General features: G+C 47.6%; 1 protein-coding gene across 2 annotated transcripts in view; it reads right to left on the reverse strand.

Moving 5' to 3' along the window:
- ITGA3 (integrin subunit alpha 3) overlaps positions 1-14,874 on the reverse strand; it is a 102,593-nt gene that overhangs the window by 59,129 nt on the left and 28,590 nt on the right. For both annotated transcript variants that reach the window (XM_056547894.1, XM_056547895.1), the window contains exon 2: positions 11,011-11,138. In XM_056547894.1, the coding sequence (XP_056403869.1) occupies positions 11,011-11,138 (128 nt within the window). The remainder of the gene's footprint in view (positions 1-11,010; positions 11,139-14,874) is intronic.

The following is a 14,874-nucleotide window of genomic DNA, read 5'->3' on the forward strand; positions in this document are numbered from 1 at the left end:
ATAATAATTCAATGATTATTTATTAAAAATGTATAGTGCATTATCCCTCACAGGGCCCTTGTGAGAAGAAACACATATAATGGATATACAAAATTACAAAATTAAAATATAGAAATGTTATAAAAATGTATCTGTCACGATGCCGGCTGGCAGGTAGTGGACCCTCTGTGCCAGAGAGGGATTGGCGTGGACCGTGCTAGTGGACCGGTTCTAAGCCACTACTGGTTTTCACCAGAGCCCGCCGCAAAGCGGGATGGTCTTGCTGCGGCGGTAGTGACCAGGTCGTATCCACTAGCAACGGCTCACCTCTCTGGCTGCTGAAGATAGGCGCGGTACAAGGGAGTAGGCAGAAGCAAGGTCGGACGTAGCAGAAGGTCGGGGCAGGCAGCAAGGATCGTAGTCAGGGGCAACGGCAGAAGGTCTGGAAACACTGGCAAGGGACACACAAGGAACGCTTTCACTGGCACTAAGGCAACAAGATCCGGCAAGGGAGTGCAAGGGAAGTGAGGTAATATAGGGAGTGCACAGGTGATAACTCTAATTGGAACCACTGCGCCAATCAGCGGCGCAGTGGCCCTTTAAATCGCAGAGACCCGGCGCGCGCGCGCCCTAGGGAGCGGGGCCGCGCGCGCCGGGACAGAACAGACGGGGAGCGAGTCAGGTAGGAGAGCCGGGGTGCGCATCGCGAGCGGGCGCTACCCGCATCGCGAATCGCATCCCGGCTAGCAGCAGGATCGCAGCGCCCCGGGTCAGAGGACGTGACCGGGGCGCTGCAGCGGAGGAGGTGAAGCGAGCGCTCCGGGGAGGAGCGGGAACCCGGAGCGCTCGGCGTAACAGTACCCCCCCCCTTGGGTCTCCCCCTCTTCTTGGAGCCTGAGAACCTGAGGAGCAGACTTTTGTCAAGGATGTTGTCCTCAGGTTCCCAGGATCTCTCTTCAGGACCACAACCCTCCCAGTCTACTAAAAAAAAATTTTTTCCTCTGACCTTTTTGGTAGCCAAAATCTCCTTGACCGAGAAGACGTCCGAGGAGCCGGAAACAGGAGTGGGAGGAACAGATTTGGGAGAAAAACGGTTGAGGATGAGTGGTTTGAGAAGAGAGACGTGAAAGGCATTAGGGATACGAAGAGAAGGAGGAAGAAGAAGTTTATAAGAGACAGGATTAATTTGACACAGAATTTTGAAAGGACCAAGATAGCGAGGTCCCAACTTGTAGCTAGGGACACGGAAGCGGACATATTTAGCGGAGAGCCATACCTTGTCTCCAGGGGAAAAAACGGGGGGAGCTCTTCTTTTCTTATCCGCGAACCTCTTCATGCGTGAAGAAGCCTGTAAGAGAGAATTTTGGGTCTCTCTCCATATAATGGAAAGGTCACGAGAAATTTCATCCACAGCGGGCAGACCAGAGGGCAAGGGGGTAGGGAGGGGGGGAAGAGGGTGACGGCCGTACACCACGAAAAATGGGGATTTGGAGGAAGATTCAGAGACCCTGAAGTTATACGAGAATTCGGCCCATGGAAGGAGATCTGCCCAGTCATCCTGGCGGGAGGAAACAAAATGTCGCAAATAATCACCCAGGATCTGGTTAATTCTTTCTACTTGTCCATTGGACTGGGGATGATATGCAGAGGAAAAATTTAATTTAATCTTGAGTTGTTTACAGAGAGCTCTCCAGAATTTAGACACGAATTGGACCCCTCTATCCGAGACAATCTGCGTAGGCAACCCGTGAAGACGAAAAATGTGTACAAAAAATTGTTTAGCCAACTGAGGCGCAGAAGGAAGACCAGGAAGAGGAATGAAATGTGCCATTTTGGAGAATCGATCAACGACCACCCAAATAACGGTGTTGCCACGGGAAGGGGGTAAATCAGTAATAAAATCCATACCAATCAGAGACCAAGGCTGTTCGGGGACAGGCAGAGGATGAAGAAAACCAGCGGGCTTCTGGCGAGGAGTCTTATCCCGGGCACAGATAGTGCAGGCTCGCACAAAGTCCCCAACATCCGTCTCCAGAGTTGGCCACCAATAGAAGCGGGAGATGAGTTGCACAGATTTCTTGATGCCCGCATGACCTGCGAGATGGGAGGAGTGACCCCATTTGAGGATTCCGAGGCGTTGGCGTGGAGAAACAAAGGTCTTTCCTGGAGGAGTCTGTCTGATGGAGGCAGGAGAAGTGGAGATCAGGCAGTCAGGTGGAATGATGTGTTGCGGAGGGAGATCAACTTCTGAGGCATCCGAGGAACGAGAGAGAGCATCGGCTCTAATGTTCTTATCGGCAGGACGAAAGTGAATCTCAAAATTAAATCGGGCAAAGAACAGAGACCACCGGGCCTGGCGAGGATTCAGCCGTTGGGCCGACTGGAGGTAGGAGAGGTTCTTGTGGTCGGTGTAGATAATAACAGGAAATCTTGATCCCTCCAGCAGATGCCTCCATTCCTCAAGTGCTAATTTAATGGCTAGAAGTTCTCGATCCCCGATGGAGTAGTTCCTCTCCGCTGGAGAGAAGGTCCTAGAGAAAAAACCACAAGTGACAGCATGCCCGGAAGGATTTTTTTGTAGAAGAACAGCTCCAGCTCCTACTGAGGAGGCATCAACCTCCAATAGGAAGGGTTTGGAAGGGTCAGGTCTGGAGAGCACGGGAGCCGAAGAAAAGGCAGACTTGAGTTGTTTAAAGGAGTCTTCTGCTTGAGGAGGCCAGGACTTGGGATCAGCATTTTTCTTGGTTAAAGCCACGATAGGAGCCACAATGGTAGAAAAATGTGGAATAAATTGCCTGTAATAATTGGCGAACCCCAAAAAGCGTTGGATAGCACGGAGTCCGGAGGGGCGTGGCCAATTTAAGACGGCAGAGAGTTTGTCTGGATCCATCTGTAGTCCCTGGCCAGAGACCAAATATCCTAGAAAAGGAAGAGATTGGCATTCAAACAGACATTTCTCAATTTTGGCATAGAGTTGGTTGTCACGAAGTCTCTGAAGAACCATACGGACATGCCGGCGGTGTTCCTCTAGATTGGCAGAAAAAATTAGGATATCGTCCAGATATACCACAACACAGGAGTATAATAGATCACGAAAAATTTCATTGACAAAGTCTTGGAAGACGGCAGGGGCATTGCACAGTCCAAAGGGCATGACCAGATACTCAAAGTGTCCATCTCTGGTGTTAAATGCCGTTTTCCACTCGTCCCCCTCTCTGATGCGGATGAGGTTATAGGCGCCTCTTAAGTCCAATTTAGTGAAGATGTGGGCACCTTGGAGGCGATCAAAGAGTTCAGAGATGAGGGGTAAGGGGTAGCGGTTCTTAACCGTGATTTTATTAAGACCGCGGTAGTCAATGCAAGGACGTAGGGAGCCATCTTTTTTGGAGACAAAGAAAAATCCGGCTCCGGCAGGAGAGGAGGATTTACGGATAAAGCCCCTTTTTAGATTCTCCTGGACGTATTCGGACATGGCAAGAGTCTCTGGGGCAGAGAGAGGATAAATTCTGCCCCGGGGTGGAGTAGTACCCGGGAGGAGGTCGATAGGGCAATCATAAGGCCTGTGAGGAGGTAGAGTCTCAGCTTGTTTTTTGCAGAAAACATCCGCGAAGTCCATATAGGCCTTGGGGAGACCGGTTACTGGAGGAACCACAGAGTTACGGCAAGGGTTACTGGGAACCGGTTTTAGACAGTTCTTGGAACAAGAGGACCCCCAACTCTTGATCTCCCCAGTGGACCAATCCAGAGTTGGGGAATGAAGTTGAAGCCAGGGAAGTCCAAGGAGAATCTCCGAGGTGCAATTGGGGAGGACCAAAAGTTCAATCCTCTCATGATGAGATCCGATGCTCATAAGAAGGGGCTCCGTGCGGAAACGTATGGTACAGTCCAATCTTTCATTATTTACACAATTGATGTAGAGGGGTCTGGCGAGACTGGTCACTGGGATGTTGAACCTGTTGACGAGAGAGGCCAAAATAAAATTTCCTGCAGAACCAGAGTCCAAGAAGGCCACTGTAGAGAAGGAGAAGGCAGAAGCAGACATCCGCACAGGCACAGTAAGACGTGGAGAAGCAGAATAGACATCAAGGACTGTCTCACGTTTGTGCGGAGTCAGCGTACGTCTTTCCAGGCGGGGAGGACGGATAGGACAATCCCTCAGGAAGTGTTCGGTACTAGCACAGTACAGGCAGAGGTTCTCCATACGGCGTCGTGTCCTCTCTTGAGGTGTCAGGCGAGACCGGTCGACCTGCATAGCCTCCACGGCGGGAGGCACAGGAACAGATTGCAGGGGACCAGAGGAGAGAGGAGCCGAGGAGACGAAACGCCTCGTGCGAACAGAGTCCATATCTTGGCGGAGTTCCTGACGCCTTTCAGAAAAACGCATGTCAATGCGAGTGGCTAGGTGAATAAGTTCATGTAGATTAGCAGGAATTTCTCGTGCGGCCAGAACATCTTTAATGTTGCTGGATAGGCCTTTTTTGAAGGTCGCGCAGAGGGCCTCATTATTCCAGGACAATTCTGAAGCAAGTGTACGGAATTGTACGGCATACTCGCCAACGGAAGAATTACCCTGGACCAGGTTCAACAGGGCAGTCTCAGCAGAAGAGGCTCGGGCAGGTTCCTCAAAGACACTTCGGATTTCCGAGAAGAAGGAGTGTACTGAGGCAGTGACGGGGTCATTGCGGTCCCAGAGCGGTGTGGCCCATGACAGGGCTTTTCCGGACAGAAGACTGACTACGAAAGCCACCTTAGACCTTTCAGTGGGAAACAGGTCCGACATCATCTCCAGATGCAGGGAACATTGGGAAAGGAAGCCACGGCAAAACTTAGAGTCCCCATCAAACTTATCCGGCAAGGATAAGCGTATCCCAGGAGCGGCCACTCGCTGCGGAGGAGGTGCAGGAGCTGGCGGAGGAGATGACTGCTGAAGCTGTGGTAGCAACTGTTGTAGCATAACGGTCAGTTGAGACAGCTGTTGGCCTTGTTGCGCAATCTGTTGTGACTGCTGGGCGACCACCGTGGTGAGGTCAGCGACAACTGGCAGAGGAACTTCAGCGGGATCCATGGCCGGATCTACTGTCACGATGCCGGCTGGCAGGTAGTGGACCCTCTGTGCCAGAGAGGGATTGGCGTGGACCGTGCTAGTGGACCGGTTCTAAGCCACTACTGGTTTTCACCAGAGCCCGCCGCAAAGCGGGATGGTCTTGCTGCGGCGGTAGTGACCAGGTCGTATCCACTAGCAACGGCTCACCTCTCTGGCTGCTGAAGATAGGCGCGGTACAAGGGAGTAGGCAGAAGCAAGGTCGGACGTAGCAGAAGGTCGGGGCAGGCAGCAAGGATCGTAGTCAGGGGCAACGGCAGAAGGTCTGGAAACACTGGCAAGGGACACACAAGGAACGCTTTCACTGGCACTAAGGCAACAAGATCCGGCAAGGGAGTGCAAGGGAAGTGAGGTAATATAGGGAGTGCACAGGTGATAACTCTAATTGGAACCACTGCGCCAATCAGCGGCGCAGTGGCCCTTTAAATCGCAGAGACCCGGCGCGCGCGCGCCCTAGGGAGCGGGGCCGCGCGCGCCGGGACAGAACAGACGGGGAGCGAGTCAGGTAGGAGAGCCGGGGTGCGCATCGCGAGCGGGCGCTACCCGCATCGCGAATCGCATCCCGGCTAGCAGCAGGATCGCAGCGCCCCGGGTCAGAGGACGTGACCGGGGCGCTGCAGCGGAGGAGGTGAAGCGAGCGCTCCGGGGAGGAGCGGGAACCCGGAGCGCTCGGCGTAACAGTATCACTGGCATATGGAATAGAATAGCTTAGCTCTATGCTGATGGATTCATATAACGTCTTTAGAGTATTGTAAAGGTGTAAATGTCCTTTTATATGGTAATTAAAGTGGATACTCTGTTACCGGTCCTGGGTGATCAGCCACATCACCCAGGACCGGTAACAGAGTATCCACTTTAATTACCATATAAAAGGACATTTACACCTTTACAATACTCTAAAGACGTTATATGAATCCATCAGCATAGAGCTAAGCTATTCTATTCCATATGCCAGTGATACATTTTTATAACATTTCTATATTTTAATTTTGTAATTTTGTATATCCATTATATGTGTTTCTTCTCACAAGGGCCCTGTGAGGGATAATGCACTATACATTTTTAATAAATAATCATTGAATTATTATTGGAGTACGACCCAGTTTTCTATCATTTATATAATTTAAATACACTACCTTGGAAGGTCCGGGCAATATATTTCTTTATCACAGATTTGTAAATTACTTCTATTAAAAATTCTTAATCCTTCCTGTACTTATTAGCTGCTGAATACTACAGTGGAAATTCTTTTCCGTTTGAAAGACAGAGCTCTCTGCTGACATCACGAGCACAGTGCTCTCTGCTGACATCTCTGTCCATTTTAGGAACTGTCCAGAGTAAAAGGAAATCCCCCATAGCAAACATATGCTGTTCTGGAGAGTTCATTAAATGGACAGAGATGTCAGCAGAGAGCACTGTGGTCATGATGTCAGCAGAGAGCTCTGTGTTTCAAAAAGAAAAGAATTTCCGCTGTAGTATTCAGCAGCTAATAAGTACAGGAAGGATTAAGATTTTTTTTTACAGAAGTCATTTACAAATCTGTTTAACTTTCTGGCACCAGTTGATTTAAAAGTTTTTCACCGGAGTACCCCTTTAATATGCTTTTTAACTTTTATGGACAAATACATTGTTTATGCAAATAACCGTATACAGTGGTCCCTTCAACATACGATGGTAATTCGTTCCAAATGGACCATCGTATGTTGAGGGATCCGTGCAATGCAAAGTATAGGACAGTGGTCTACAACCTGCGGACCTCAAGATTTTGCAAAACTACAACACCCAGCATGCCCGGACAGCCAACGGCTGTCCGGGCATGCTGGGAGTTGTAGTTTTGCAACATCTGGAGGTCGCAGGTTGAAGACCACTGGTATTGGAGGTTATACTCACGTGTCCCCGCCGTTCCGGACCGTCACCGCTGCCCTGGATGTTGCCTTCCATCGCTGTCGCATCGTCCCCGGGGTGTCCACGACCCTCCGGCAAGGCCTCTAATTCCCCGGCATCCTCGCTCTCCGTCGCCGCCATCACGTCGTTACGCACGCTGCTCCTATTGGATGACGGGACGGCATGCACAGCAACGTGATGACGACGATGGAGAGCGCCAACCATGCAGGGGATCCCGAAGAGGACGCGCTGGAGCCCCGAGGACAGGTAAGTGAACGTCAGCGGACCACACGGGACATCGTAAACGGCTATCCGGGGGCAGCTGAAGCAGTCTGCGCTGCCGGATAGCCGTTTATGCGATGGCCCCGACATACAAAAGCATCATATGTTGATGCTGCCTCTGAGAGGCCATCGCATGTTGAAATGATCGTATGTCGGGGCCATCGTAGGTCGGGGGGTCACTGTACAGTGTTGATCCTTCTTCTTTTTGATAACTTTTGCAGTTGCCTCTGACATGAACAGTGATATTTGGGGTCCAGGAAACTCCCCAAAACTTAATCTTATTGAGAACCTGTAGTCAATCTGCAAAAAGAGGATGGGCAACCAAAAATATAGAAGTTGTGATAATCTCCAAGAACTGAATAGGTAACAATGGTGACCAGTCAGGGTTTGGCCCAGAAGCTGATATCCACCATGTCAGGGGGAACTGAAGACGTCTTCAAAAAGAAGAAGGGGAAGCGCTGTAAATATTGATGCATTTGTAAATAAAAGTTTAAAATCGCAAAGATCTAAAAACACTAAAGTAGCAAACTTGGTGGAAAACAAAAATATGTATCAGTCAAAGTTTTTGGGCATCAGGATAAGCAGCTACCACAGTTTTCACTAGGGTTGGGACCCAATTTTCCTAGGTTCCTGAACGGCAAATCCATCTAGTTTTGCAGCAGCATAACCGGCCAACTTTGTCATACAGGAATCTGGCAAAGGCTGGGTTCACACCACGTTTTTGCAATACAATTTCTGTATCAGGTTTTTGATTTAAAAAAAGGGATTCCTCAAAACCTGACTAAACTGTATCAACACGTGTGTACAAATTTTTATCTGTATACGGTTTGAAAAATCCGGTTGCATCCGTTTTTAAGAAAAAAAAACATATACGTTTTTAACTTTTCACTTCATTATGAATAAAGTTTTACTTGTTTGATTGAAATTCCAAGAAAAGAAACTGAGCAAAGCCAAAAACCGTATGGTGAAAACCGTATGGAACCGTACGCACATACAGTTCTGTACGGTTCCCATTGACTCCCATGTAAAAAAAAAAAGTATACAGTTTAATACAGTTTTTCACCCGGACCTAAAACCGTGGTAGGCCACGGTTTTCTGTCCAGAAAAAAAAAAAAAGTACGGTTTGAAAAACGTTGACAATCGTATACAGTGACCCCCCGACCTACGATGGCCCTGACATACAATCATTTCAACATATGATGGCCTCTCAGAGGCAGCATCAACATACGATGCTTTTGTATGTCGGGGTCATCGCATAAACGGCTATCCGGCAGCGCAGACTGCTTCAGCTGCCACCGGATAGCCGTTTACGGTGCCCCGTGTGGTCCGCTGATGATCACTTACCTGTCCTCGGGGCTCCGGCGCGTCCTCTTCGGGATCCCCTGCATCGTCGTCACTCTCCATCGTCGTCATCATGTCGCCGCGCACGCCGTCCCGTCATCCAATAGGAGCGGCGTGCGTAACGACGTGATGGCGGCGACGGAGAGCGACATTCCCAGGCAGCAGAGACCTTCCCGGAGCGTTGGGGACACCACAGGGACGTGGCGACAGCGATGGAGGGCGACATCCATGGCAGCGGTGACGGTCCGGAGCGGCGGGGACACGTGAGTATAACCTCTGATACCAGTGGTCTTCAACCTGCGGACCTCCAGATGTTGCAAAACTACAACTCCCAGCATGCCCGGACAGCCGTTGGCTGTCCGGGCATGCTGGGTGTTGTAGTTTTGCAACATCTGGAGGTCCGCAGGTTGTAGACCACTGTCCTATACTTTACATTGCACGGATCCCTCAACATACGATGGTTTCAACAAATGATGGTCCATTTGGAACGGATTACCATCGCATGTTGAGGGACCACTGTACATTATGGTGCATACGGTTTTGAATGGGAAGTCTATGGGCACGGTTTTCTGTACGGTTGCATACGTTGTTTTTTTTTATGAAACCGTATAGTAAAATCGTGGTGTGAACCCACCCAAAGCTGGGGAAGATGTCATGGCTTGTGTACTAACATATAGCCATGTATTTTAGCTTTGGTACATATTATAAACACATGGACATCTGACAAATTGTACGACTTTTCTGAAGATCAGCAGGGACTGGCTTTTTATACATAATAAAGTTAAAGGGGCACTCCGGGGGAAAACTTTTTTTTTTTTTTTTTTAAATGAACTGATGCCAGAAAGTTAAACAGATTTGTAAATGACTTCTATTAAAAAAAATATTTAACCTTCCAGTACTTTTTAGCAGCTGTATGCTACAGAGGAAATTCTTTCCTTTTTGAATTTCTTTTTTGTCTTGTCCACAGTGCTCTCTGCTGACACCTCTGTCCATGTCAGGAACAGTCCAGAGCAGTTTGCTATAGGGATTTTCTCCTGCTCTGGACAGTTCCTGATACGGGCATCAGGGGTCAGCAGAGAGCACTGTGGACAAGACAAAAAAAAAAGAAATTCAAAAAGAAAAGAATTTCCTCTGCAGCATACAGCTGCTTTAATGATTTTTTAATAGAAGTTAATTTACAAATCTGTTTAACTTTCTGGCATAAGTTGATAAAAAAAATGGAGTACCCCTTTAAATTAGTGACTATGTTTTAGAAGAGGTGCTGACTAAGAGCCCATTTAAGCCATGATGCCCCCCCCCCTCCCACACTTTTTAATTTTTTTAGTCAAAAGTACAAGAAAATATAAAAAGTGCAATATATTTTTATTACAGATGCTTCCTTCTTCACTTATTAGACACTATTAAACACTAGCATTCCCCATAAAATAAAAATTTTGGAACATTCCTCCGTTATCCTTCCTGGAAATGTATGAACAAATTGATAACTAGGTATTACAGCCCACCTTTTTGAATGGGGCCTGTCCCTAAACAGTCTGACACTGACCAATCATCTCTGACAGTGCAAGGACACCCCCATAAAGAAAAGGTATGGTAACGACCTGTTGTCAGTTAAAGGGGTATTCCAGGAAAAACCTTTTTTTTATAAATATCAACTGGCTCCAGAAAGTTAAACAGATTTGTAAATTACTTCTATTAAAAAATCATAATCCTTTCAGTACTTATGAGCTGCTGAAGTTGAGTTGCTCTTTTCTGTCTAAGTGCTCTCTGATGACACCTGTCTAGGGAACCGCCCAGTTTAGAAGCAAATCCCCATAGCAAACCTCTTCTACTCTGTGCAGTTCCCGAGACAAGCAGAGATGTCAGCAGAGAGCACTGTTGCCAGACAGAAAAGAACAACTCAACTTCAGCAGCTGATAATTATTGAAAGGATTAAGATTTTTTAATAGAAGTCATTTACAAATCTATTTAACTTTCTGGAGCCAGTTCATATAAAAAAAAAAGTATTTTCCTGGATAACCCCTTTAAGTTTTATATTTCCAGGAGCAATAACAGAGGGACGGAACAATACAGAGTTCAATTTATACAATTTCTATTTCACGTAGGATGCAATTATTTTTTCAAGTTCTCTGTGAAAATTTTAGGGGGGGGGGGGGTCCAAGTGCTCCCTGGCATCGGCCAAGCTTTGCCTGGCACAGAGGTTATTTCTGTCTATTACTTTACCCACTGATCTGACCCTATTACAAGGCGTTTTGAGAGGGCGCACGAACGATGGCTGGATCATACCCTTTGATGACACCATTTGATGGCCGCACATCCCCTATTAACCCCTTACTACCCAACTCTAGGACTCCATTACATAACACCAAGTGAAGTCATACTGCTATATTAAAGTTGTAAAACACATGACCGGTATCCAAACTTACATTCCTGATCAACGGCGACTCGAAAACAGTCGGATTTGGACATTGAGATGGGACAGGCGTAGACGGCTCCCGTTCTGTTAACGTTCACGTTGGGGGGCGCTGCATCTTGGGGAGCTCCTGACAGCATTCTGTAAAAAGGGTCATTATATTAACACATTGCACATTTACACGATTCCAGAACATACTCTAGAAACTATAGATACCTATAGGGCTGACTTGTTTTAGGCTGGTCCGAACCTCTGTATTTAGTAATGCCGCGTTGCATTACCGATTACATGAGCACCCCAATATGTATCACGCTGATATCTCACGGCTTCAAAACAGTGGTCTCAAAGTGTGGCCCTCCAGATGTCGCAAAACTTCAACTCCCAGCATGCCCGGACAGCCAACGGCTGTCCGGGCATGCTGGGAGTTGAAGTTTTGCAACATCTGGAGGGTCACACTTTGAGACCACTGCTTTAGAATGACTTGCCGACCCCCCCCTGACAGTTAGGATCATACGCTGTGGTTAGGGAATAGGGACTATGGGGGAGATTTATCAAAACCTGTCCAAAGGTTAAGTTGCTGAGTTGCCCATAGCAACCAATCAGATCGTTTCTTTCATTTTTCAGAGGCCTTTTCAGAAATGAAAGAAGCGATCTGATTGGTTGCTATGGGCAACTCAGCAACTTTTCCTCTAGACAAGTTTTGATAAATCTCCCCCCTATGAGACAGATTTATCAGTTGCCCATAGCAACCAAACTGCATAAAAAAAAAGGAAAGACGCAATGTTATTGGTTGCTACGGGCAACTGCACCACAGGTTTTGGTAAATCTCCCCCATAGTCCCTATTCCCTAACCACGGCGTATGAGCCTAACTTTTAGGGAGGCCCCAAGTAATTATAAACCCTCGAGCCCTCATAGTGCTGGCCGGTATGACCAAAAATGTATATCATGGTATTTTTCAAAATGATGGCGGTTTCACAGTATTTAACTTTTTTTTTTTTTAAATGGGAATTTTTAATTTCATTTTTTAAATGGGAAAAGGGGGGTGATTCTGACTTTTATTAGGGGAAGGGTTAAATGATCTTTATAAACTTTTTCTTTTTTCGCTATAACATTGCATACACTGATCTTTTACATTGATCATTGTTATCCCATAGGATGATTTTGCCACTTGACTGCTCCTGCCTGGATCTCAGGCACGGAGCAGTCATTTGGCGATCAGACACGCAGGAGGAAGGTAGGGGACCCTCCTCATATCCTCCAGTTGTTCAGGACGCCGCGATTTCGGTGCGGTGGTCCCGACCAGCCCACTAAGCTAACCGGCACTGATTAGCTTTCACTTTAGACGCGGCGATCAACTTTGAAAGCCGTGTCTAAAGGGTTCATAGCGCTCGGCACCGCGATCGGTGCCGCGCACTATTAACCACGGGTCCCGGCCATTGCTAGGTGCCGGGTCCGACCCACTATGACGCGCGGTCATGGCATGGCCCCGCGTTATAGGGAGAGAGCAGGCGGAGGGCATACAGGTACGCCCTCCGTCCCCAACAGGGTATACACTCACCGGTATTGTGGTATATGAAAAATTCATATCATAATTTAAAAAAAACACACCGGTACTCGGTATGAACTGGTATACCGCCCAGCACTAAGCCCTCATACCCCACTCATAGGTACATACCCCACCCGCTATACGCCTACTTACTACAAACTATTCCAGTTATGCATCCATGCTTTACACACCTGCTCAAACAATATCTACGTAGCAATGATGGATGATATCTCCACAGTCCGGCTGAGGATCTTACTCCAGGCTATAAGTTATCCCCTCATATCTACCCCCCCCCCCCCCCACACTCCATCCTCAGACATCACCCACCAGTACGCTGATACCGTGTTTAGACTAAGGTAGACTGGTTTAAATCACCAAACTGGGAATGCGTCTGTAAACTAAAAGAGTATTAACCCTCAAGCTTCAAAATGTCCGTCCAATCCTAATGCTTGCTTACATCACCCCCTCCTCTGGCGGGGTGCAGGACACTTGGAGGGACCCCCCAACATCTTCTTTACTGACAAATAAGAAGGAAAGAGAGACTTTCAAGATGACTTCTTGCTCCTATAGCATTTTCTGTACAAGCGGTCTGCAACCTGTGCTGCGGTGGAACTACAACTTCTAGCATTATTTGGAACTACAACTTCCATCATGCCTTGGTTGCCAAAGCATGCTGGGATATATATATAGTCCGACTACTGGACTCTATAGAATAATACTGTTTCCCAACCAGTGTGCCTCCAGCTGTCGCAAAACTACAACTCCCATGCTGAGAGTTTTGCAACAGCTGAAGGCACACTGGTTGGGAGATGCTGGAACTACAACTTCCAGCATGCCTTAGAACTACAACTTCCAGCATGCCTTGGTTGCCAAAGCATGCTGGGATATATATATAGTCCGACTACTGGTCTCTATAGAATAATACTGTTTACAAACCATTGTGCCTCCAGCTGTCACAAAACTACAACTCCCAGCATGCCGGACAGCCGAAGGCTGTCCAGGCATGCTGAGAGTTGTAGTTTTGCAACAGCTGATGGCACACTGGTTGGGAGACGCTGGAGCTACAACTTCCAGCATGCCTTAGAACTACAACTTCCAGCATGCCTTGGTTGCCAAAGCATGCTGGGATATATATAGTCCAACTACTGGACTCTACAGAATAATACTGTTTCCCAACCAGTGTGCCGCCAGCTGTCGCAAAACTACAACTCCCATGCTGAGAGTTGTAGTTTTGCAACAGCTGAAGGCACACTGGTTGGGAGACGCTGGAACTACAACTTCCAGCATGCCTTGGTTGCCAAAGCATGCTTGGATATAAATATAGTCCGACTACTGGACTCTACAGAATAATACTGTTTCCCAACCAGTGTGCCTCCAGCTGTTGCAAAACTCTGTAGAGTCCAGTAGTCGGACTATATATATATCAGAGCATGCTTTGGCAACCAAGGCATGCTGGAAGTTGTAGTTCGAAGGCATGCTGGAAGTTGTAACTCCAGCGTTTTCCAAACCATTGTGCCTCCAGCTGTCACAAAACTACAACTCCCAGCATGCCCGGACAGCCTTCGGCTGTCCGGGCATGCTTAGAGTTGTAGTTTTGCAACAGCTGAGGGCACACTGGTTGGGAGACGCTGGAAGAATGTCAAGCCAATCCTGCTATTGCAATGATCATAGAACAGTTAACACCTAATGACTTATACTACAAAGTATACTGAGATTTGTAGTTCTACAACAGCTGGACAGACAGAGGGTGTAACATAGTCACATGATACAGTCATATAAGTCATATGTTATATTCATATGTCACATAGGGGAAGATTTATCAAATCCTGTCCAGAGGAAAAGTTGCCCAGTTGCCCATAGCAACCAATCAGATCACTTCTTTCATTTTTCACAGGCCTCTTTAAAAATGAAAGCAGCAATCTGGTTGCTATGGGCAACTCAGCAACTTTTCCTCTGGACAGGTTTTGATAAATCTCTCCCATAGTGTCTGCAATCTGCCAGATGATGGGGGTTGTGGTTGTCTGTATAAGGTACTTGGGACCTGAGGGGGTAACATCTTCAGACGCGGGGCTGTTATATCTTGTTTTCTAGCAGAATTAATTCAATGTTCGCCGTAAGCACCTGCAAGTGTTGTGCAATTGATTTGTTGCAGGGTACGGGAGGGGGGAGAGGTATGACGAATTCTCCCCCTGGGAGTAATGATATCATTTTCTACAAAGGGTTAATGGGGTGAATGGTCCCGCTGGTGTCTAACGGTAAGAGATTTGTCAATGACTAACCGGAGGCTACCTGCATTTCTGGCATGCCTGGGATGAATCAGAGGAAGCTGG

The sequence above is a fragment of the Hyla sarda genome, chromosome 12, assembly GCF_029499605.1.
Source record: "Hyla sarda isolate aHylSar1 chromosome 12, aHylSar1.hap1, whole genome shotgun sequence".
Taxonomy (NCBI): Eukaryota; Metazoa; Chordata; class Amphibia; order Anura; family Hylidae; genus Hyla; species Hyla sarda.